General features: G+C 25.3%; 2 protein-coding genes across 8 annotated transcripts; one reads left to right on the top strand and one right to left on the bottom strand.

Annotated features, from left to right (window-relative positions):
• Window positions 1-1,063: 1,063 nt before the first annotated feature.
• On the top strand, window positions 1,064-25,810 carry LOC113555529 (unconventional myosin-IXa-like). Of its 7 annotated transcripts, none has more exons than XM_026959916.1 (33): window positions 1,064-1,429; window positions 2,392-2,734; window positions 2,805-3,048; window positions 4,709-4,984; window positions 5,048-5,142; window positions 5,309-5,471; window positions 5,549-5,684; window positions 5,757-5,947; window positions 6,009-6,184; window positions 6,245-6,445; window positions 6,557-6,692; window positions 8,197-8,395; window positions 8,474-8,543; window positions 9,121-9,168; window positions 9,458-9,706; window positions 10,530-10,761; window positions 10,835-10,992; window positions 11,057-11,282; window positions 11,344-11,544; window positions 11,626-11,696; window positions 11,781-11,855; window positions 11,924-12,003; window positions 12,380-12,608; window positions 13,468-13,721; window positions 14,184-14,467; window positions 23,023-23,199; window positions 23,261-23,546; window positions 23,616-23,860; window positions 23,964-24,041; window positions 24,230-24,426; window positions 24,493-24,748; window positions 24,811-24,994; window positions 25,236-25,810. In XM_026959916.1, exons 2-33 carry the CDS (start codon window positions 2,421-2,423, stop codon window positions 25,340-25,342), a joined length of 5,838 nt encoding a protein of 1,945 aa, XP_026815717.1. In that variant the 5' UTR covers window positions 1,064-1,429; window positions 2,392-2,420; the 3' UTR covers window positions 25,343-25,810. The 7 variants fall into 7 exon arrangements, with proteins under 7 accessions (XP_026815717.1, XP_026815716.1, XP_026815715.1 ...); XM_026959915.1 differs by having other exon boundaries at window positions 11,778-11,855; window positions 13,471-13,721; XM_026959914.1 differs by having other exon boundaries at window positions 11,778-11,855.
• LOC113555531 (microsomal glutathione S-transferase 1-like) lies at window positions 15,683-17,680 on the bottom strand. Its single transcript, XM_026959922.1, has 3 exons — window positions 17,543-17,680; window positions 16,162-16,247; window positions 15,683-16,088 (listed from the first exon to the last, which is right to left on the bottom strand). Exons 1-3 carry the CDS (start codon window positions 17,678-17,680, stop codon window positions 15,839-15,841), a joined length of 474 nt encoding a protein of 157 aa, XP_026815723.1. The 3' UTR covers window positions 15,683-15,838.
• Window positions 25,811-26,269: the final 459 nt, after the last annotated feature.

The raw sequence follows: 26,269 nt of genomic DNA, 5'->3' as shown, positions 1-26,269 counted from the left end.
TTTTTATAATGCCTACACTTATTTTGGTTTGTAATCATTTTTAAATGATTACTTTTTAGTAAGATTTAGTTTAAATTTCACAAATGAATAAAAATATTAACCGCGAATTAAGATATATGATTAAGAATATCTTAATTCGTGATATTAACCAAAAATTAATTAAAATAGTATTGAAAAGAAATATAAACATTTACTCTCTTTCACGAATTTACATTAAACATCTAGACTCTATATTCTATAGGAGTAAGCAGATAGAACAGGAATAGAACACCAGTTATTCACCTATTATTCAAAAAGGGAATCATAAAATTAAAAAAATAATTTAAAACTATTGAAGTATTGCTCTTTTGTTTTTTCTGGATACATTTTATGTGTTGGTGATGCACACAGGAGATTAGTGTATAGTGTATACCTAGCCGTATTATAGGTACGTTTTCGAAATGAAAAATATTGTTCGGTCGTGGGAAAATACTTGGCGCACAATTGTCTCCAGATTCTGGAGAACTGATAGACAAGACATTATAGACGCGTATGGGTCATGGGACAATATGGGTATGGCATGTCACCACTATGTTTATATTATAGTCACTACATTGATATCCATTAGCGCATGCGCGAGGACACGACCACCTTTTCGAATTACTGTAGAATTAATTTATATACTTAATAGCTAATAGGTTTCCAACGATTCCGTTTTTCCGAGGAAATCACGCGTCTTGTCGGATATGGAAAAAAGAAAAGCACACGATAAAAATATAAACATGTCTCTCAGACGTCAGCTACACGTAAAATCGTGAGTGAGCCGAAGGGAATCCTTAGGACCCGCTTTACGGGCTGCCCTCGCAGGAAGTATCGTAGACATAATCTGTTTTCTACGGACGTGTCTCTCATGTGATGTGATTAGTGATTGTAGTGATTACGTACGTTCTGCTATTATCATTTTCGAATTTCAAAACGATATAGCGCACACACGCACGCACTGACGCGCCGCACGCACAAGAAAAACGCCAACAAGTGAGTATAACCGTATCATCATCATTATCATTCGTTTGTGTTCCGTCAGTGTTCGTCGTCGCGGTTTGTAGTAGTGAGTGGGTATGCTAAATTGATTTTTTTTGTGGTTTCCTCGAACGGTTTTAACGAAAGTGTCTCGATTGCCGAGAATTTCTCGTCGTTGTACACGAAACGTCTATACAACCGTCGTTACGCGCGCGATGTCGTACCGCTGTTCGTCTACGTTTAACGATCACACGTCGTTATCCAGCAGTGATTGACGCGCGATCCACCATCCTGACGGGGCCGTCTTATCATTGATCCATTGGATTTTATACTACTTCGACGACAGATACTCGCGGGAGTCGAAGCTCGTCTGTAGTGCTGCGAGCCATCGTCAACGTCGATACGCGACTAGCAGGACTGTCCTCCATCGGTATGGATCTTGAGTTATCTATCGTCACTTCCCCCCCGGAACTATAACGTTTCGTTTTTGTATAGGCATCACATATCATAGTATTATGTAGAGTGAGTTCCTACCAAACCAACGTGTTTGCTGTTGGCTTTTAATAATAATAATAATAAAAAAAAGAGCATAATCAATCATGTATTGACTTGTCAGAAATCAGAGTCCCTTAAAGGTGTAACGATCATAATATTGTCATGTTTAAGTAAACAAGTGTACACTGCTTAGCCAAGAGATTTTGACTGTCTCCGTAACTGGTACTTTTTATTTACATACTTATACCTAATTAATACTAAAAGTATTATGCTACAATTATTTTCCTATATAGAACCCAGTACTAAATTGTATGTTAACTTGTACAATGCATCTTTTTAGATACCTCGCGTAAATATTTAATTTTCATAAATTATTAATATCATTAATTATTATAAATTAATTAAGAGCTTGGAAAAATATTGGATTTATTTTACTGTACCTATAATATGTTGAAAAAATTAAAATCAATATTAAAGTAGGTATATTTATTCTGTAAATTATAATTTTTTCTAAGTTTATTTTTGATGATAGTATTTTATTCATGTTGAATATGCTTTTTTTTCAAATAAATTAAAATCTTATATTCAATGATATTTTTTAAATTTTTAGGTATAAACAGTTATTTTGTAGCCCTGCCCTTAATGCATTAATGAATACAACCTTGAACAAGATCATTATTCCACATGATTTTGTTTTTAAGAATTTAATCATAATATGTTTCATACTTATTTTAAATAATTTAATATTATTTCAAGTTTGTATTTTATATAGTTAATACTAGTCTAATATTGGACTATTAAGATTTTACTTAATAAGCTAACTCAATATTATTTTAACATTTTTTTCTTTTAAATTTAGTTTCTACTAATGATTATTATTATTATTTTTTTTTTAAGTTATGCCACTTATATGAACTTTAAATGCCATGGGTGAAGGCAACCAGAGGTACATAGTGCAAGTGTTTGTGGGTGCTTTATCACAATGCTATGAAGCACTTAGTGTGGAGGCTAGCAAACAAACTTCATCTGATGAAATTGTTAGCTGTATAGTGGAACGACTTTCTTTATCGGGGGGTTGTGGAACTACTTGCAATAGTGCATTTGAGCTAGCTGAAGTGGTTGGTGATGCTCTTGGACGAGAATGTAAAGAACGCAGACTTGGTCCTACAGAATGCCCTGTTGCTGTTATGCTTTTATGGCCCCAACCTCGTAGGCACACTCAACAAGAAGAATATTATAGGTAAAACTGAGATTAAAGATATTTTAAGTATTTAGTTACTTATTACATTCACGAATTATACATTTTTCAGATTTTATTTGAGAGAAAAATTATCAGACAGTCTATGGGCTGATGGTTTCACTATGGATCCTCAACTTATACGAGACTACTTCTATAGATTTCTTTATCAACCACAAGATCGAGAATATCCAGATCTTTGTCAACTTCCTGATCTCAATGAACATACACTTTTAGACAATCTAAGAGCTAGATTTTTGGCTGGTCATATATATACATACGTTGGTTCTATTTTAATTGCAGTTAATCCTTTTAAGGTAATATACAAAAAATAATTTATTAAGCTCTTCATTAATAAAATATTATGGGATCAATTAGCAGGTGATCTATTCCAAACCTTAATATGACTTAAAAATAGTACTTAATTAGAAATTATTATATGATCTACTGACTTTTTTTTATAAATATTGATATTGATACATGAGGCCAATCTAAAACATTGAAATTAAATACATATTATCTATCTTATAAGTTTATCAGATCTAGAGGTCGCGATTACACATGTAATGAACTACGTGAGTACCTGTGTTTTACCTATGATGGGGTTAAAGCCCATATAATAAAAATACCCGTGTATCTAACTACCCGTGAGTTTGAATATTCATATATTTAAATAAAATCATATTTCACTACTCTACAGTTCTGACTTACAATTGCTCCACTTTCTGAACTCATATTGACAGAACACATATGTTATATTGTATTCACTTTACCTTCTAGTACGGAGTAGTATATGTTATAATCACATTTATCAATAATATTAATAAATTATAATAAGTAAATAAATCATAAAAAGCTTTATCGCCGTATTTGCTGTATTGCCATACCCGACTTTTAGAACAATAACTCATTTTTTAAAGAAAAAATGTATTATATGTATAGTAAACACAGGCACAATAAGGTATGGAACAATTTTAAAGTCATTAAAAATCTAAACAGATACAAGGCATACATATGTAAATGAAATGTAATAAAATTGGCAATAAGATAATAGCTTTACAATTATTTATGCTTTAATCCATAGATGTAAATAGGGGGAGGTTTGGCTTAGCCTACCCTTCAGCTTCTCAAGTCCACCTAAAATTAAATATGAATTGAAAACAAGCATAAACATTTTAACTATGGGCTTGAGCTCACTCAATTTAATGGTTCTAGTTACATCTATGCTTTAATCTTAAATCTAAAACCAGTTTAAATATTACTCATTTATAATATATTTATAGTTTATACCTATATAATGTATGATAAACAAATGCATCTTACTAATTTTTAAGCATAGCTAATAACTATTCATAACATTTATAAATAATAAAAATAGGTAGGTAATTAACAGATATACAATTTGTATTACTAATTAATAATTATTAGAAAATATATTATTATAAATATTTATATTTGAAGTATACATGTATATTAAATACACGGTTATACACGGGTAAGGTATTTACAGAAATAAATACAGGTATTAAGTACATGGCTTTAATATTTTTCTTACCAGGGTTCCCGGGCTTCATGAACCTATGTATTTGAATACTATCTGTTCACAACCACTATTTTTAATCAGATCTAGGATATATTCTTAGGATGGTTAATCATTTAACACCTTTTGTAGACCTTGAATCTAACATGAAAACAAAAACTATTGAGTGTATGTGATAAATAAAAAAAATTAAAATGTTATAAAATATATAGTAAAACTCCAGAAATAAAGACTTTTCCTGGTAATTTGATCAAGGCCAAAAGGCCAAGGTTAGGGTATAAAACATTTCAATTACATTTTTTTTTATTAAATAATGGTTAAAATATTTACATTTTTGTGGATTCCCAATAAATAGTCACCTGCTAAAAAAATTTCAATTTTACAATATAAGTACCTATATTTATATATATATTTAAACATTCATTTTTTTTTATTAGTTTCATCCCATTTATAACCCAAAATATGTAAAACTATATCAAAACCGAAGACTTGGTCCAGAGCTACCTCCTCATATATTTGCCATTGCTGATGCTGCATACCATTGTATGCTAAGGGAAAGACGTAATCAATGCATTGTGATTAGTGGAGAAAGTGGTAGTGGTAAAACAGAATCTACAAATTTTCTTTTACACCATCTTACTGCTTTGAGTCAGAAAGGTAGTCATGGTAGTGGTGTAGAACAAACTATACTAAGTGCTGGCCCAGTATTAGAAGTATGTAATTTATTAGTTAAACTATTTTTATTTATAACGCTACAATGTATTGTTATTATTTAGGCTTTTGGAAATGCTAAAACAGCACATAATAATAATTCAAGTAGATTTGGTAAATTTATACAAGTTAACTATAAAGAAAATGGAATGGTACATGGGTAAGTACTTAATAATTCAATTTTGTGTTCTTTTAACTTATCATTTTTAAATTTTTTTTTTTTGATGACTTAAATAATTATTTAGTTATATTTTAAATATTTTTATACTTAACTAAATCATAAATTATTTTTATATATTTTAACATACCTTTATTTTAAATTTTAGTGCTGTTGTTCAAAAATATCTTTTAGAAAAATCTAGAATTTGTTCCCAGGGACAAAATGAACGTAATTATCATGTATTTTATTATCTATTAAATGGAGCTAGTGATTCCGAAAAAGAAGCATTACATTTACACCGAGTAGACTATTATAATTATTTAAATGGCGTAAGAACATTTTTTTATTTATTAACATATTATAATTCATTTTTATTTTACAAAACTGTTATTGCTTTCATTTTTAGAGTGGATGCTACACTTTAGGAAATTTAGATGAAAAATATGAATTTTCTAGATTAAAGCAATCTATGGAAATGGTAGGTTTCACACCTGAAAAGCAACGGCGATTATTTGCAGTTCTTTCAGCAGTTTTACTATTGGGTAATTCTATAGATAAAAATACAATTGCAATTATTATTTTCATTGATATTTTTCAATTCATTTAAATTTAAGGTAATGTTGATTTTCAACCTCGGAAGTCGGCTTACCATCATGACGAAGCGGTTGCTGTACGTAACCCTGAAATAGTGTTTTTAATATCACAACTCCTTAGAGTAAAACAGGAAACATTGTTAGCTGCTTTAACCGCTAAACGTGCTAAAGCATCCGGAGAAACATTAGTGATTAACTATAAGTTACCCGAGGTAATATTCATTATTTTATTTTTTTACTTTCAAACTATTATTTTTGTTTTAAATATTATAGGCTATAGCAGCTAGAGATGCAATGGCAAAATGCCTTTATGGCGCTTTATTTGATTGGATTGTATTACAAGTAAACCATGCTTTACTTTCAAAAAAAGATACTTTAAGAGATCATCAAGGAAATTCAATTGGAGTTTTGGATATATTTGGATTCGAAGACTTTGGTACTTCGAATAGGTAAATTATAAATTTATTTTATTTTTTATTTTTTATACAATACATGTATGATTTATTTAGTTTTGAGCAATTTTGCATAAACTATGCTAATGAACATCTTCAATATTATTTCAATCAACATGTGTTTAAATATGAACAAGAAGAATACCGTAAAGAAGGAATTAAATGGAGTGATATAGACTTTTTAGATAATACTGGATGTTTACAAATGATTGAAGGCAAACCTAATGGATTATTATGTGTTTTGGACGATCAATGCAAGTAAGTAATTGTAGTAATAATGATAGCAGCTAAATTAGTCAACTTAATTACCTTTAGTAATTTTACAGTACATAATATACAATGTTTTCAATATTATGATTTGTTTCTTAGTTTTCCTGGTTCATCTTCTGAAACATTATTACAAAAATTTAACTCTGTTCACAAGGATAATAAATTCTATGAAATGCCTCAACGTAAAGAAAATGCTTTCATCGTGAGACATTATGCAGGACGTGTTAAATATCAAGTAATATAATATGTTATTTATTAAAATAAAGTTGAATTACTTGGTTAAAATTTTAAGTATTAAAGATATTATATTTTATTAATTCAAATATTCAATTACCTTTTATGTTTTGAATTAAATGACACTTTTTACAAATAAAATTATACTATTGTTTTATTCTTATATAAAATTGAGTTCATAAATAATAATGATTAACTACATTCAAGGAATGTTCTGAGTAATGTCAAATTCAAGAGCCTCCCTTTCATATTTATTTCATTAAAAAACAGTAGCATAGACATGATTTCTGAAGGGGGGTATCGAAAAAAAAAAGCCAAATGGGAAGGGGCAATTGAAAAATCCCCCACCCTCAAAACTTTTTACTTTGGTAGTAAAATATAAGAATAAATGATGAACAATGAAATTTGAATGAATATAATTTGAATTGATTCAAAATTCACATTAAACAGAATATGGTAGATTATTCACTCCAATACTCCATAAAGTCAACATTTCTGTATTATAAAATGCTATATCATTAAATGTATGAATAAAATAAATAATAATTGAATTAATAAATCTAGTTTTCTATTTTTTTTTTTTTTTGCTAGTTAGTCTATACCTTCAGCTGTAATTAAATATTTCTATAAACTGGCATAAGTGTTAGGCTATTTAGCCGTTCTTGTAACAAATACATTTTCATACATTTTCAACAATCCTGTGAGTGTCTTTTTTTAGATTTCAGATAAATAAATGGTAGGTACGTAGTACGTATTATGTACTAGTGTACTATGTATACGCTGTGAACTAAACCCATAGCGATGATGATCTCAATAGTTATTTCTCATAATGTAATAACAACGATAATATCTGATAACATTTTAAACACAGGCTCACAGTAGAAGCATAGCCCTTTTAGTCGAGCATACATACATATTATAATATATAAAATATATATATATTGTCTTTATAATTAATAAGATATGCTATAATAAAGTAAAAACATAGTAGTTATTGAATATTTCAACTAAATAAACATTACTTTGCTACAAATAAAATAAAATAAAATTATAATGGTATTTAGTATTGAGAAAATTTTCATAATTCAATCTATAATTTTTATAATTTCACTCTATATTTAAAAAAAAAAACGATTTTAGGTGAAAGTGTTTTATCTATATTGCACGTGTGGGTCTAAGAGAGAGAAAACAAATATTGCGCTAACATCCTCTTAACCAAATTTGAGTACTTAAAATTTGAACTAGGCTATTAATTATGCTTGATTTACTTAAATAAACAGTACTTGCTTAAGTCTAGTCATTAGATTAATTTCTCCAAAATTATTATTCTTAATATTTCCCATTTTCTTGTGTTAAATCCATTCCTAAGTCTAAGCATTGTTTAGTGGTTTCTAGTAGTTATATGTAAATTATATAAAATTATAAAAGTATTTTTAATTATATCTACAAATTAAATTTAACTATTGTCTATTTATATTGGATGACAAACTAATCATTGTATTTAGGTTTTTGAAATGAGAGAAAAAAATTTGGATCTTATGCGACAAGACATTGTAGGAGTGTTAAAAAATAGTAGCATGGCATTTGTCCGAGAACTTGTTGGTGCAGATCCAGTTGCGGTGTTCCGCTGGGCAATTGTAAGAGCATTTTTTAGAGGTTATTTTTCGTTTCAAGAAGCTGGCCGTAGGCATCGACAAAGCAGAGGTAATTTTTGTGTTTTTTCAACAAATGATATAATTAATTTAAAATTTAAACATTTATATTAATAATATCTTATTTTAGTTGACGGTGTAAAAGCTTCAAGTATTTCCTTACGTTTCAGAAATAGTATGCAAAACGACAGTTTAATCAGGTAATATATTTCTTTCTTTTATATAGTTATTGTGTTAATAATTCAAAAACATATTTTACCATTTCTTCAGGAGTAATCAATTATTAAATTATATATTATATTTAAAAAAATTTCAATTAAACAAATTTATTTAGGTATTATATTTATATATTTATGTTTTGAAAAATTACAAAATTATTCAATATGTTAGTTATTAAAATAATAAATTATTTAAAAAGGGGTCGAAAAAGAAACTTAAAATCAATTGTTAATAAATAGTCTAACATAAAGTATATTTAATCAAGTTTAATTTTTTTTTTACATTAGATTGTAATACAATGAATATTTTTTTTGTATGATTTGGATTTGGAATAAAATTGTATTACTATTTGTATGTATATTTTAACATTTTTAATTATATCTTTTAACATTATAAAGGGTGATAAATCAAAAATTTCAAGTACAATATGTTTATTTCAAAATATCAAAATAGTAAATTTAATTATATTTAAATTTTAAAAAATATTTTTTTTTATATCCATAATATTTTAATATAAATTTAATTATTACTGAATATTAATTTTTATGCTACATCCAGTCATCTAGTTACAATGTCATCGGTAAACCTCACCATTAATCGCATAGTGTAAGTTAAGTTTAAATACTGTTGTTACTTGCTTAAAAAGTACCATTTTATTATATCTAAATACATTTATATTTATGTGTATTAATTTCTGTACTGTTAAGACATATTATATAATATGTGGCTTCTATTTTTTATTTTAGGCCAGTTTTATTCAGATTTAAAGTTATAATATTTATATTTTATTTACTTTTTTACATATTAGTTCTAGATGGATTGAAGTTTTATTTTTTGTTTTTCATTGTCTTAGCAAAATAAATTAGCATTTTGTTATTTAACATAATATTTCCAGGTACACTCCAAAATTTCCCATAAATTCCACACCATATGGAGGTGGATATGTACTTAATGTGGGTAAAAAATTGGCATCTGCCCCAAACAATGAACATAATATATATAAAAATCATTCAGCTTTCAATAAATTTACAAACTTAGAAACTATTAATTCTAATAAAATTATTAATAAAGAAGACATAAAAATTCGTGCCAATAAATCTACAGACGAAGATAAAGTCATTGAACGAGCTACACAAATTGTTATGTATGTTTCCAAAAATCAAACATTTTAAAAATTGGTGTTCGGATGGTTTTGGGAGTTTTTAAAAACACTTGAAATGGGAATCTTTTATTTTATATCTCTATGCTGTGCAATAAATAAAAATTACTTTAAACACAACACAACATTATAAGTTAAATATATAATTACATATTTTTATAAAATTATAATTTTCTTTTTAATATTATAAATATTACTTTAATATAGTATGCCTCATTAAGCATGGGATATGATTATTTTATACCATGGTTATCTGTGCCGTGTTATATAATTGCAGTTTATATGTTTGTATTAATTTAGCATGTGCATGGTTTTAAATCATATTTTGTAAATAATTAGAAGATAAGTTTTATTTGTGATATATATTTTTAAATTAATAAATTATATTCTTTATCATGAAACATGTTTTTAATTTTATACTCAAAAAACAATATTAATTACCTTAAATATACTTCTTTTATAAATATATATTTTTAAACTAAACATAATTTATTATTTAATACTAATATAAATAAATCTGTTGGATTTTTAAAAATAATGAGTATGAATTAGGATCTGATTTTGTATTTGTTTCATATTTATTTATTTTATTAATATTTCGTTAAACTTAAAAATCTTTGTATACTTTGATCTTATGCTTTGTATTACTTTCAATTATTTACTAACAAATAAAATTGTTAACATATAAAAATGTTTTATCATTTTTTATGTTAACACACTTGTATGTACACAAATTATATAGCTATAGATAGTTTTAAAAAATATTTTTATTTATTTGATACAACTAATAAAATATTTTATGTTACAGGAAAAATAAATCTTTCAGACCTAAAGACCGTGGTAACAAAGGATTAAAAAATCTTCAAAGTGTAAAAACACTTGCAGGAAGAATACAAGTTCAAGGTTCAATTAGCAGTAAAGCCCGTAAACAACCTCTTACTGTAACTGCCCAGTTTCAAATGTCTTTAAATAGCCTTATGGATACTTTGAATCAAGCGAATCCATTTTTTATTCGATGTATTAAAAGTAATAGTAATAAAGTGAGTGTTTTTAATCATTTTTAAAATTGTATTTTTTTACAAAACAATTTAATGTTATTATTATAATATTTAGGTTGCAAATATGTTTGATCATGATACTGTTCAAAGACAATTGCGTTATACAGGAATGTTAGAAACTGTAAGAATTCGTCAAGCTGGATATAATGTTCGACTTAGTTATGAAGAATTTGTTCAACTTTATCGAATATTACTACCTAAAGGACTTAATAGGTAAATAAAAATAAAAAATATTCATTTAGAAATCTTTTTAATCAAATTTTAATTTTATTTATAGTAACTCTCAAGATGTTCAAAATTTCTTACAAACATTAAATTTAGATCGAGATAATTATCAGATTGGTGAATCAAAGGTATTTTTACGGGAGTGTGAAAAATTAAAACTAGACTATAGACTTCACCAACAAATAATGGCAAGCATTGTAACTATACAACGTTGGTTTCGTACATTATTACAACGAAGACAATATCTCAGAATTACATGGGCTACAGAAACATTACAAGTATAATTAAATGTATAGTAACTTATAATTTGGATATAATATGTTTGATTTCCTATTTTAGTCTTGGTGGAGAATGATATTAGCTCAAAGGCTAGTTAATAAAATGAGAATGGACGAATCGGCTGCTGTTTATATACAATCTGTATGGCGTAAACATAGAGTAGCAAGTTGGTATAAGAATTTACGAAGAAGTGTTATTACTTTACAAGCCCATTCTCGAGGTTATTTAGCTCGACAAAAATTTTCAAAAATAAAAAATACGGTATTTAATTTTAGTAAATTTAAGAATTTTTATAATATTAATATTTGTATAATATATAATTATCTAACTCCATATTTGCAGAGGAAAAGTGTTTCAGCTCCTCAAATTAGCAATTCTAAAGATTCTAGTCAAGAAGAACTGCATGATTCTGAGTAATTAATTAAGTTTATGAAATATTTACTTAATAATCGTTGCATTTTAATAAGCATAATTTATACTTTTTTTATTCATAGAAGTAGTGGAGGAGCAAAAGGTGACAGTGAATCAGAAGCTGACCCATTTATACAACCCAAAATGATCAATAATATTAAGTATGAACATTATTTATTCAATTTAAAATAAAGGTGCTTAAATTTTAAATTATTTTTACTTTATACAGAGAAGAACAATTTAAAGCTCCAAAAAGGAAAGTTTCATCTCGTCTGAGAATAGAATCCCACCCAACTGATGTTCATAAAGGTATAAATATTAAATTATTAATAGGTATATTAATATAATGTAAGATCTTATTAAATCAAATCAAATAGATAGTAAAAATAAATGCTTTAAGTGTCACAAAAAAAAAAAATATACAAAAAAAATACATTTTTAAATTCATATTTATTATTTTATAACAGAATTATTTTCTATTTCCTTATATTTTTTCACATTATTAATTTTAGTATTAAGTTAACTTTAATCTATGTTAAATGATATAAGTAGTCACTCTATAGCAAAAAAAAAATAATAATGTGTTATTAGTAGTAGTAGTATTAATTTTAATATTAAAAACAGCATGTAAAATAATTATCATAATTTATTTTTAAATGAAATAAATATTTTTTCAATTTCATAGAACGTATTCACAAGACTGATGGTCCAACTCATGAAGGAACAGCATTTAGCGATAGTGAATTAGATGATACTCATATGAAACCACCAGTTGTTTGGAAACGGAGAGAACGAACCATTGATTCCAATAAACGCACTTTACTGACCAGAACTCCTCATGTTACCTCTGAGCCAAATCCACCAGTCCGTTTATTTAATCGACTTCGTGTATCCAATACCGAACCAGCACCAGAGTAAGATAAAAAATATTTGAATACAGTAATACATCAATTACTTAATATCTAATTAAATGACTAACAGATAACCCAAATATTAAGGTTGTTTTAAAATATATTTTTACATATTTATGACATCAACAATTAAGTTTAGTCAGTTCAACTATATTATTTACAATATTCAACAAATTGACTATGTTCTTAAGTTGCTTGGCATTCTTAGGGTTATCCAATGACATGTTTCACACCATCTGGTGTCAAATATACAATTGATTAAAGTTGTTTATATAGTATGCTTAGCTGAAAGTTAGCATAATTCAGTATTATTTTAAAATATCTATTAATATATTGTTTGAAAGTATGATCATTTAATAGAAGTTTTTATTTATTAGACATTATTATTGTATATATGCATTGTAGTGAAAATCATAAAAATATGTTGGCAGTCAGTTTATTAAGATTATATTAAATTAGTTGACGGAGATCAGTCTCTTTTATAAATTTGATAATTGTATAGATTGTTAAGACCTCTTTTATTGAAGATACTAAGATTTTTGTAGGATTTCTTAAAGTGTTTGTTTCTTAATTTGGACAGTATATTCTTAGTATTCAAAAAGTATGTCTTTGATAGAGATAAATGTACAGGAAGTTAGGCATTGAGGTGGATGTTTCTTTTCTACATGTTATGTGAGTATGCGCTATTTGAAGGCAGTTGGGTATAAATTATTATAATCTTGTTATTTTTTATTATTATAAATTATTATCTTAGAAGAAAAAAAGTTGCTAGAGTATAAAGCTATTGGAATTTAACTTTATAGTATTTTGTTTTAAAAAGAAATTTTATTTTATATGAATACTGTAATTATTATATTTTCAGTAGCAATTCTATAATAAATGAAAAAGAATTAAAAAGAAGAAACAGTGATGGCTCAACTACACATTCAGGAAAATCAGATGAACCAAAATTAACGTATTCACCATCTTTTGAACTTCTTGAATGGAAAGGCACTACCATGTTTACAATAGCTGGCCATCGATTTAGGAAATTGGGACGATTTACTCCTCAAGATAAATGCACTTATTGTAATAAATTGATGGACGCCTTTTTAACTCAAGGACATAAGTGCTCAGGTAATTTAAATGTTATTATTATTTATACTTTTTTAATTTTTAATATTAAAATATCCTAATATTTAACTAAAAATGATGTGCTTTTAAATAATGGTTTATTTGTATTTATTTAAATATTTTACATATTTTTACATTTTACTATATTAGTTATTAAAAGTTAAACTATCAAATTGTGTACAGTGATGTTATTTGGACCATGCAGGGTATATAAATGTGCATTTAAAATCTAATATTGTAGTAATTTAGCCTAAATAATTGATAGTGACTTGCGCTTAAGTGGCCTGCTCTATATGCCATGCGTATTAAAAAAAAAAAATTAAAATTACACCATTGATTGTGTATGATAAATATAATAATTTTATGACAATTTTGTTTTAAACTCAACATTCAAAGTGGTTAATTGATTTTTTATCACATTTTCTTATATAATTATTGATAAACAATTTATGTATTATATTTTAGATTGTAAAAAGTTATTTCATACAAAATGTATCCAAAATGGTGGTGTACTACAAATGCCATGTATACAACAAAATGGAAGTAATCGGCCAACCAACAGAAGAAAACCTAGGAAACCGGCACCTTCAGGCAACAAAGCTCATATTACACCGAACATAGCAAATAACCAAAATACTACAATAGGAAAATTCAGTTTAACTGGTACATCAGAATTCACAGACCGCACTGACAAGATTATATCTGATGTGCGTGAACTTAAAATGATGCAAGATTTTATAACTAAAAAGGTTAGTTAATATTTTTTATTAAAGATTATTATTAGTACAGTCAAGTTTTAATAATTTAAATTATTTTTTTTTTGTTTTTTGAAAATTTCTGTATACTGATATACTCAATGCTGTATAATGTATTTTTTTTTATAAAAAATCAAATTAAATTTAAAAAAAATATACATAAGTAAAATTTATTTTTATCATAGGTACTTGAAATTCAATACTTGACTGTAATAAAAATAATACTCAAGATATAAATATTCGTATACTATAATTAATTTTAATTTAATTTTAAATGTGGTTATTGTTTTGTATGCAACCTACTTATTAGTTTAAGGTTTAATTCATTGACTTCAAAATTAAAAGTAAAAAATTGGCAAGTAGGTATCTTGTTCTGCTATAGAGTAAGTGTTGAATGTACCTCTTTATTGACTGGGTCACTATAGATGCGTTAATTTTGAATTCAATCTATTATCATAATAGAAAAACCAGTTCTTAGCAAAGATAGTTTAATTTTTGGAACTATGGTTACCAAACAATTATTTTAATAATAGTTTATTAACAAACATTCACATTTTTTTCTTCAATTATTTAAAAAAAATACTGAGAAATTTCTGATTTTGAATTTACAATAATTTTTTTCTGGTTACAATTTTTTACCAGTTACCTCCCTCAAAGTTGATGATCAGGGTTTTTTTTTCTCATGTCTTGAGAAACCAAAAGAACACGTTATTGTGAAGTCAATACATTTATAATTTGCTAAAATTTAATATTAGTATTATAGTGTTAATATATAAATAAATAAAGATTTTTTTGAAGTTTAAATTTAGTTTTATTAATATTTAAAAAATAATAATAATTAAAAAAGGAAAAATAATTGTCAGGTTGATTGCAAGCAGATGCATTGTGTTTGCCATTATGATAATGCATAACCTATAGGGTTGACCACTGCTAACAATATTAATATATATTTCCAATAATGCCAATTACATAATTATCAGTTCACATAAAACTATACACCTTATGATTTTTTTAAAACCGTATAAATTGATAAGTATCAATCAATCATTCAAAATTTTAAATAATAAATGCTAAATACTAATAGACAAATATTTATTAATTTGATTATGATACATTTGTGTATATAATAAATTATTTTAAACAATTCTTTATTTTATTGTATATGTATATTAAATACAAATATAAATGATTAGTTGCATTTATGTGCATTTTCAAATCTTAATGAGAGTAACATAATTTTTGGTACAAATTGCTCAAACCTCAAAAAACAAAATACAAAATAATATATTTAACATATAATTTATGTTGTATTAAAATTGTTAATTATGTGTACTAAACAAAATAAGTTGCTTACAGATATATCAATTAAAAATTATGCATACTTAAAATAACATAAGTTATCATAATAATATTTATAACTACTCCTGCAATAAATAATATTGCCCTTGTAGGTTGGGGTAATATGAACACAGCATAAGCAATTGTATGCATTATTCTTACAAATGTATAAATTCTGAACAAATTGTTAGCTATCATTTCTGGAGGTTTGCTGGCTACTAAAAGTAATCCAGTAATTAAAAATATAGGTATATTTTCCAAGTCGTTTAAATGTGCCCTAAAATAAGAATTCAGAATTATTGTTTATATAATTAGTAATTGATAAAAACAATCTACTTTCATCATTTTACCTTCTTACTCTTTCAATATCAGGATCATCATATTTAACTTCCCCGCCTCCTTTGCTGATAGCAGTATCTTCTGGGCTTATAAAAACCTATTAAATACAATAATGATTACTCGAGTAAATCATTTTTTTTTTCATTTTTGTAGATTAAATTTTGATTTTATAATTGGTTAAAAAAATGTATAAAAAGCCGCATAATAGTACTGATATAGCAATGTTTTATATAATATTTCAGTATATAATAGTTGTCAATAGACAATCCGTATTGTCTTTGATTTACAAACATACAACATACCAAATTTTTGTTTACAAGAATTGATTGTACATTGTTAGTATGTTAATATAAAAGTATAATTACCTATTATCAAATTTAAAAGTAAAAAAACTGTTATTTGTACTTAAATGTTGACTTTTTTCAATATTTTAATTTTTGAACTAAATAAAAATATTTTTAATCTGTAATATTTTATATAGTGTATAAATACATGTATAATATACACTCATATCTCACTTAAAGTTATCATACAAACTGACTCCTAAGCACAAATTATGTTATTACCTTTAACTTTGAATGTTTGATAATAGGACTATTCACTCTAATATAAAATTAATAAAACATAATTAATTCTAATAAATGAAAATTTGGTTTGCCGTACGTTTGTAAGATGAAGAAAGTACTTACATAAATATCATTTAATATGTGTTAAATTTGAATCCTATGAACAACTTTTTGCATTTATTTAATTAACGAAACATAATTGACTATTATATAATTTTTAAATTTTAAAATATTGGTAAGCTGTAAGTCCAAGTTTATTAAAAATTATTAGTAGGATCAGTAGGATCTTAAAAAATAAAACAGGAAATTTAAACATCTCTCCTAAATTTTTGTCGCGTTGTTAATTTGTTATGTACATATTTATTGATCAGTAAGTTTGAATAAGAATAAGCCTTTATATTTTTTAATAGAATTATGAATTTTGACTTTTATTATAAGTAAAGTTATAAATGAAAGTTATTTTTATTTTACAATATATAAATAATTATACAGATAGTTGGTAAAAACTATATACAAATAGTATATAAAAATAATAAGTTTATAACATTCATGAAATAATACAATAAATCGTAAAAAAAAATTTTAATTTTATTATGTGGATTTTTAAATAAAATATATGTTTAATTATGATTTAGCATGAAGATAACTACCCAAAGATTAAATTTAAATTTTTCCTTTTTAATGTTTAAAATAAAAAACTGGAATATAATTTTTATAATTCCAAGTATGTCTTATTTTTACACTTATTGAAAATATTAAATAATTGAATTGAAATAATAAATATAAACACATTTATAACTAAAAAAACAACGTAAATAAATCTTACTTTTTTTCTAAAACGCTGAAGTACTGTTAGAAAAGACATCATAATCATTTTTAAAATAAGAATACTACTGTAAAATGCATAACATTCGAACACTGGGTTTGATATCATTAACAGTCCCATGGTAGAATTATCTAACATTTTACAAAACTCAAAACTATATTACCGCACTTTTGTTGATAAATTATATCACTTTGAAAATAGTATAACCAAGGCGAGCTTACGAACAAAGAATGAGGGTAATTTTGACTGTTGAATACCGTACTGCCACTTTTTTACAAACTAGAAACGGTAACCCTCAACTCTTTGACCGATAATTATACTTCCCCTTCCATTATTCGACGACCTACATTGTTTTATTTGTAAATTTTTTACTTAATTTTAAAATGTTCACAATTTATTTATAAAGGATCACGAATATAATATCGTAAAGAATGGATCTTTTTAAACTATATAGACAATGGATATGAACATTAACTATATACGATATACGAATATATGCATTACTTATTATTACATAATAACAATTGGTTTATACTATTAAATACACATTCCAATTTTATATGGAATCTAAGAAAAAAAAGTTATCAACCCGTTCTAAAAATAATTATAAAACAATAAATTAGTTATATAGATATACTTTAAACAAGTATACATACTTAAATGTGTAAAAAAAATAAAAATTTTTTAAAATAAAGTCAAGAATTTTCTATACATTTTATGACTGATGCAGATACTATTAGACGATTAAATTATTCAGTTAAAAATCACCCTGTATAAAAAAAAAAATATAATTATAGTTATTTTAAAATATCTAAAAGGGTTAGTTTGCGTGTATTTTTCTTTAGCTATTGATTTTTATCATTTATTCCTATCGGTTTTTGTTAATAATTAAATGTTTTATGTTCAAAGTTCAAATGTAGGACATCCACTCTCGTTGGGTATACGTATGATAGTTATTTTTTAAGCCATTATTTTATTCAAAATAACTAAATTTATTTATTGATTTTAATCGAAGACTATTTAATTTAAGTGTTTTAAGTATTGATTAAATTAGTTTTTAAAGTTTAGTATTGATAAAGTTTTCCTATATTTCGTAATTTAATATAATTTTCGAGTTATATGTGTGGCCTACTTTCACTCAGTTACTTAGTACTTTTTAATATTTTAGTAGTATATTTTGGAACGTCTTTTTATTATACTCATAGAAACGTTCCATTTATATAGACTATTTACGGATACCCTAATTTTGTGTTTTTCTTGCATAATAATGCATGATATATTTTAGCTATTGATTGGAGTGAATAATGTATTTATTTTTAATGTTCACACCATATAGGTACTGTAGAAAAAATGCTTTAATCTTCAACTTTAAGGGTTGTTTATGAGAAAAAAAATCAGATCTAGTTGTTACATGTGTATTGTGTATGGTTAAAACAAATAACTCATAGTACTTTTTAAAATAGTTGGATAAAAGTGTAAAACAAAAAAATAATTAAGAATAAACAAAATTTATACGCAAAAAAATGCGGTGATTGCGTACAGTCTTTATCGACATGCCTACGCAATCGTGGACATTTGATGTTCACGATTGTGTACGAATTTTATCTGCAACTTTGGAGCACTGTTGCCATTTGATTTGAACTAATAGAACGTCGAACGTAGGTACAATTTAAAATTAATCCGAAAATTTTTATCGAACTTATAACGCCCAATTTCATAGCTCCCATCCTTCTGGAAACATGTATGAAAATAGAATCAGTATTTAAAGGTCGAATTAAAAAAAAAATGGAAAATTCTGATTTAATTCGTATAAAAGAAACTATAAAAAAATATTAATAAGTACAAAATTCATAAAAATATTATAACATATTTGTCAAAAATTAGTTATATAAACGGTTTTAAAATGAATACACTTTTACAATTCATTATTTTAAAATATTTTGACTTAAATTATTTTTTTCAAAATGTAGTTTTTACTGATCACAAATAAAAACTTAAATGTGGCAACGTTGTACAACAAATCATACGCAATCGTTTGGCTTTTTGAGTAAATATTAAAGTTAATTGTCTAGCGTACACAATCGTGTGGTAGCCAAAAAATGATTTTAAAATTCAGTATAAAGTTCCTTATTAGTGAGTAATTAACTTTTAAATCAAAAACTGTACAAGAAAAAAAATGTTTAGACATTCGAACCTCAGATTTGGAAAATATTAAATATTTAAATTATGAATAACAATTTTTGTATTTATTGTAATTCAAAAACATTATTTTTGAAATCTAAAACCTTTACGTTTAGTATTATATTTCATGAGGCACGACATTTTCAAAATATTTAGATTAATGTTAAGCTATTGCCTATTTATATCACAAATTTACTTATATTTACGATGTTCCACAGTAAGTCAGTATTGCCTCAAAAGTTAACAACAATAATAAATAATATAAATAAATGTGATATATTTTCAACAAAAATTACCGTCTATGGTACGTATTGACTATTACTAATAATAAAATAAATTACTGTAATAGAAATATTAATAAATAATACTATAGACTGACAACTGTCAAACTACTATGTACATAGATTCGCAAATTCACTTAAAATTATTTTTCGTATGTAATAAATTTATCATTAAATTCAAATTTAACATATTCATTTTCTAAAGGTGGGCAAGCGGATATCGCTCTGCTGTATAGTAGAGATGGAGAGTAGGTCACTATAATGGATGTGTTAAATTTGAATGCAATGACAGGTATCACTGTGTACAAAAAACGATTCTGAACGGAGATTATTTGTCTGTCAATGATAATTAGTAGGATTATATTATATTATTACCTATATTTAAATTGTAATATATCGTTATTTTACGCGATTTTGTAAAAAATTAAATTTCATACGCTCATAAAATTTTTCTATATTAACGCTGGAATTTTTTTTTACAGTTACTTTAAGGAAAACTTATGGATAACGTTGTATTGAGTTTTTTAACCTTAGGTATAAATCACAAAAATTTTACGAATTTTCAACTTCAAAATTCCTTGCAAATTTTCGCGATTTTGATATATTTCGTAAACATTTGAACTTCAAATGGTTATAAACAAAAATTGTGACTAACAATTTTTGATTTTTTTTACTACGATAAGTAAAACTTATAATAAACGTTGTATTAAATTGTAAAGTATTTTTTGAAAGCCAAATTTTTTTTATCGGCATTTCAAGAAAAAAAATTTAGAAAAATCAAAAATTTCAATTGTCTGCAAATAACTTAAAAAAAGTCAAAATAATTTGAAAATTTAATCGTAAATAGATAACAGTAACATAAACATTTGGTGAAAATTTCAAGTTTTTACAACTGATTTGTTTTTGAGTTACAGCAAAATAAAAAAATCGATTTTGTCAAAAACTGATTATGCGTAAAAATTCCCATTTTTTCGTTGTTACTTTTTTAGGGTTTTTCTTGACGCTTTTGAAATCTAATAGAAATTTTACGTTTGACCCAAAAGTATCAACTAGATGGATTTTCCTTTTCAAAGAGGGGCTGAAGTAAAAATCAAAGCATTATTTCTACTCCAAAACATGATGACAGGCAAAAAAACATACATCATTGTAAAATCAATACATTCCTTGCTTCGTTCAGAATAATCAGAATCTAAAATTCATTAGTACCTTAACTTTTTCGCTTACATAGCTTATTCTAATTGAGAAAATATTGCTAATTAGTCTAAATAGTAGATACATACCACTGATTATATATATTAATATATTTATTACAAAGGGTGGATAGGCATAATCTGGTGAACCTGAAAAAATAAAATCTAGAGGCCCACATGATCATAATATCTAACATCCAGATATTTTGCATTGGCCCATTTTCGTCAATATAAGTAGCGGCCCATCGGGAAAATCCCGGTGTTCTGGTGAGCCTATCCGTCGCTATATAATATATAATCAATGATACATATCTTCCTCCTTTTATTCTTTTTTATTTTATTTATTTTTTGAGGCTAATATTTTTTTGGCAGAAAATTTGTTTCAGTCTTCAACATAGAGCATGGTTTCTAATGCCAAATTATATTTAGTTGGTACCTAATTTAGGAAGTAAAAATTCTTTGTATTTTTAATCATCGACTGTTCTCGGAATAATCGATTTAAAAACAGTTAAAAAATATCGAAAATAATCCGACGTTTACATTTTGTCATAAATACGAAGATGACACATTATTTTGTAAAAAAATGTATAAATATTTGATACTTAAGTTTTTATTTTATAAAATTTGATTTTTGATAAAATAACAATTAGAGTTACTACATTGCTGTAATTCAAAAAATATCCGCGAAAACTTGAAACTTTGCATAGGTATTACATTAATTATTATTTACAAACACAATAATTAATGACGTTATAAAATTATTTTGAATTATTTTAATCTAATATATATATTAATAATATTATATGTAATATGTATTTATAGATATAATGATATTTTAATTATAAAGAAGAACTTTTCACACCATTCTACGATACAATTACGATTATATGTTATTTATTTTATTTTATTTTTTAAGGCATCAACTACATAGTTATTAGCCGGCATGGTGGCATTACATTATTTACATTAGGAATGGGTTGAATTTTAATAACATTATTTTTTGTACTTTGTGATGTATATTATAATATATTATGCAATATTTTTTTCAACAATTGTCAATGAATAATTAAGTTGACCTATACTGTTACTAAATAGAAATTTTAATATGTTTTTGAGTACCTACTTAAAGTTTAAGTCTATCCATGTTTGGATTTACTGATTTTCTGATCTTGGATATTAAAAAAATATAAACATAGGTACAAATTTACTAACTAAATTTATTTTACATTAATGTTTAAAATAAGTTGCAGACTTGAAACTTATATAAAGTTCAACTTTAGATTATTAAATTTTGTATCAACATGCATTTTTGTTTTATTAAAATATTTGTAAGAAGGAATAAGGTCACTGTTTAATAATAGTCATTATTTATTATTATTGGTAGGTCATAATGAAGGTACATAATTATAATATTATATATTATATTATTATCATACTATTATTATAATATGCTTTTAACTTTAAACTTAAACAAATTATTACATTTTAAAATTAATTAGAAAAAGGTTTGTATCTTGTTATCAATCATTAATTGCTAATTAAAATTTTCAAATATTTCTAAAGAAAACAAATATTACAAAAAGTTATGACAAAATTAAGAAGTTTAAATAAGTATGGTTATTATATTAGCTCATTTTTTGAATATGATAATTTATCATTATTTCCAAATTTATTATCACAGTTTCTATATCATTAGCATACCCACCCAAATCTTGTAAAATTATATATTTAACTGCATTTTTACATAATATTCTAATAAAATTACAATACTACAGCATTAAATTAATTGGTATATTATTATAATTTTTATATTTTAATCTTATTTCAGCTGTACAAAATCGAACGTGAAGAAGTTAAAAAACCATCGCAAGTTGATAGAATATTTAAACAGGCATTACGTGAATTTAAGGAAAATCTTATAGCAACTTATAGTGTTGCTAATAAACAAGGAAACGGTCAAGTACTCAATATTAAATATAAAGATTTAATTGCTAACTTCTTACATGTAAGATATTGTATTTTGATAATTTGTATACATAATAAGCTTATGTTAAAAATATGTTTAGGTAATAGAAACAGTATGTGGAAACGAGAAAATCCAAGATGATTTTCCAGTAACTCTTTGTGTTAATGCATTTCGTGGTTTTATGAATGAATTTATGAGTCAAAATCGAGTTGATACAGAAAAGCCTAGTAAAACTAAACGTAAAAAAGAGAAGAAGCAGAAGTCTGAAGACCATATTAATCATGGTGGACATATGTTACAAATGAGTATGATCAATATTCCTACAGCTTGTGAAGTTTGCACTTCATTCTTTTTGTGGCCAATTGAAAGAAGTTTGGTGTGTCGAAGTAAGTATAACTTTGTTATTTTAAAAAACATTTAAGCAATTTATAGCTATATCATTTTAATTTTTTTAGATTGTAAATTAACATGCCATAAGAAATGTTATACTCGTGCAAATCAAGAATGTTTAAAAGACATGAATTCTTCTACTGCTAACATGCAGTCAAAGGGGGTTTGTGTTGTTAAAGGCAAAGTTTTTGGACGTCCTTTAGGTGAATTGGATTTAAGCATGGGTAAAGTTCCAGCTGTTGTTGAATGTCTTATAACTATTATTGAAATGTATGGAATGTACACAGAAGGAATTTACCGTAAACCTGGGGTAAGATTTTTAAACTAATTTTTAGTTGTATGTTTTATTAAATTAAATAAATAGATAATTAAAAACAAATTATTTATTTATAATTTTTTGTATCATATAATAGCTTACAACACGTGTAAATGAACTTAAAGAACTCATTGACAATAATGACGTAAGCAAAATTGAATTTGAAAAATATCAGGTAAGTCTGTTTTCCTAGTAAATAAAAAAAATACTAATTCAACTTGTAGCCATTTTATTTATTTAAATAAAAATGTTTCTTATTGTATGTTAGATACTAACATGATTAAATAAATATTTATTGTTTATTTGGCATAAAATATGAACTAAAATCTTAATTTCTATATTATATTTAACTATGTTTAACAGGTTCATGTACTCGCCAGTGTATTGAAGTCATTTTTACGTGACATGCCAGAACCATTATTAACATTTGATTGTTATGATGATTTTATTCGTGCTGCTAGTCTATCAGAAGATCGTGTCTCCACATTGTTTAACATATTGAAAAAACTACCAAAAGTCAACTATGATCTAATGGAAAGACTTGTTTTTCATCTTGCTAGGTACATATTTTAAACTATGATTTTTTTTCTTCAATTTATTTTGAGACAACTTTACTTTTTTTTTAGGGTTGCATTGCACGAAAACGTGAACCGCATGAATGCTAGTTCATTAGCAATAGTATTTGCGCCATGTGTACTAAGAACAAATAAATTAGTTCCTGCACAAGAGTCACTTAGAGATATTGAACAACAAACACTTTGCATCAGTTCTATAATTAGTCACCAAATGGATAAAATAAAATCAACATTGGCTGATATTGATACATTAGATACTGCACATCATACTGCCACTCATCGGTTGTCTTCTTTGCGTATTTCAAAAGTACGTACATTATTATTTATTAAATTTATAGTTGTTAAATATTAAATGATTAAATATTTTAGGTGTATGGACCAACTGAAGGACCCAGTAAAATGGATGAAGAAGAAAAAATGCTGGTTGGACAAATTCAAGAAATCAAGAAAGAGAAAGACTTTTTGACCTCTAATTTGCCAAGTTTACGACGTACAAATTCAGATGATGACCTTTTATCAACTGATGATGGAAGTTTAGATGATGTTGACACTAGTAAGTTATAAATTTTCCTAAACTTATTAATGTATAGTTTGATTATTATTTATCATACAATTAAAACCAATTATAGTTATTACTTATTATATTCATATTACTGGTATTATAATATGATAGAAACATTAATAATAATAAAAATAATCATTATTTTCCCAGAAAAAAAACACCTTTTCACCATCTACATCATCATAAAAAAAATCTATTTATTAAACCATCTTTTGTTTTTAATTGTTACTAGATACACTTGGTAGTAATCGCAAAGCTAAACTTAAAAATACTACAAAAAAATCCAAACGTTCGAACAATAATACATTGGATAGCGATGAGGATCCAATTATGGTTTGAACCTTTGAACATAGTAAATTTATTTAACTTCATAATGTATTTTGCTTTGTATTTTTTAAACATAAATGGTTATGCGTGTATTTTATTATTTAAGACTTGATAAAAATACTTAAGTTATCCCAAAGGCTGTTACTTTTGTATAACTTGTTGTTTTATATTATACTTTTGTGCATTGTATGTTGGTTAGTTGGTGCTATATCATTGTTATTTTATTTTTTTAATTACTATTATTAATTTTTTTAGTAGCCTTGTAAAAAAAGAAAAACGTTTGTTTTCACGTAAAGACTGTACTTCGATCAGAGTTGTGGTTATTTTGTACTTCTATTCTTTATTAATACTTCTTTAGAATTTCATTTATAATGTTTAATGACACAAATTAATTTTATATCAAACGAGTGAGTTTATTATTTTTAATTGCCAACTTCTTGTTAATTTTTATTATTTTAATTTTTTATATTTTTTATGTACATAATTACTCAGTGAATATATTATTTTTTAAAACTATTCATTTTAGTTTATTGTAATAAACTAATTATTTTACCATGACTAAATAATTTATAAAAATAATTTTATGTATAGCATTTATGTTAAGTTAATTTTTTTAATTTTTATTACATTTTGTACTCGTCTATACCATATAATATGTTGAATGACCTGACCCTTTATCATCTTATTATTATTGTTATTATAGATTTCAGATGTGTCAAATTCAATTGATAATGAAAGAAACTCCTACTATTAGCCAGAAACAAACATAATATCTATTTTTAATTAATTAAGTTCCCAAATTTGTGTCAAATTTTTCCATTTATTCATAAGTTTATATTTTATTTTTCGTGAACAACGAATAAGTGCTGTGATCTAAAAACAAAATTAATTATTCTTATATAATGATTTACTATCTGTTTTTTTTTTTAATGTATAAAA

This window comes from Rhopalosiphum maidis, chromosome 4 (genome assembly GCF_003676215.2).
Source record: "Rhopalosiphum maidis isolate BTI-1 chromosome 4, ASM367621v3, whole genome shotgun sequence".
NCBI classification, from domain to species: Eukaryota; Metazoa; Arthropoda; class Insecta; order Hemiptera; family Aphididae; genus Rhopalosiphum; species Rhopalosiphum maidis.
The sequence above is the reverse complement of the archived record's forward strand: the minus strand, read 5'-3'. Positions and strand labels throughout refer to the sequence as shown.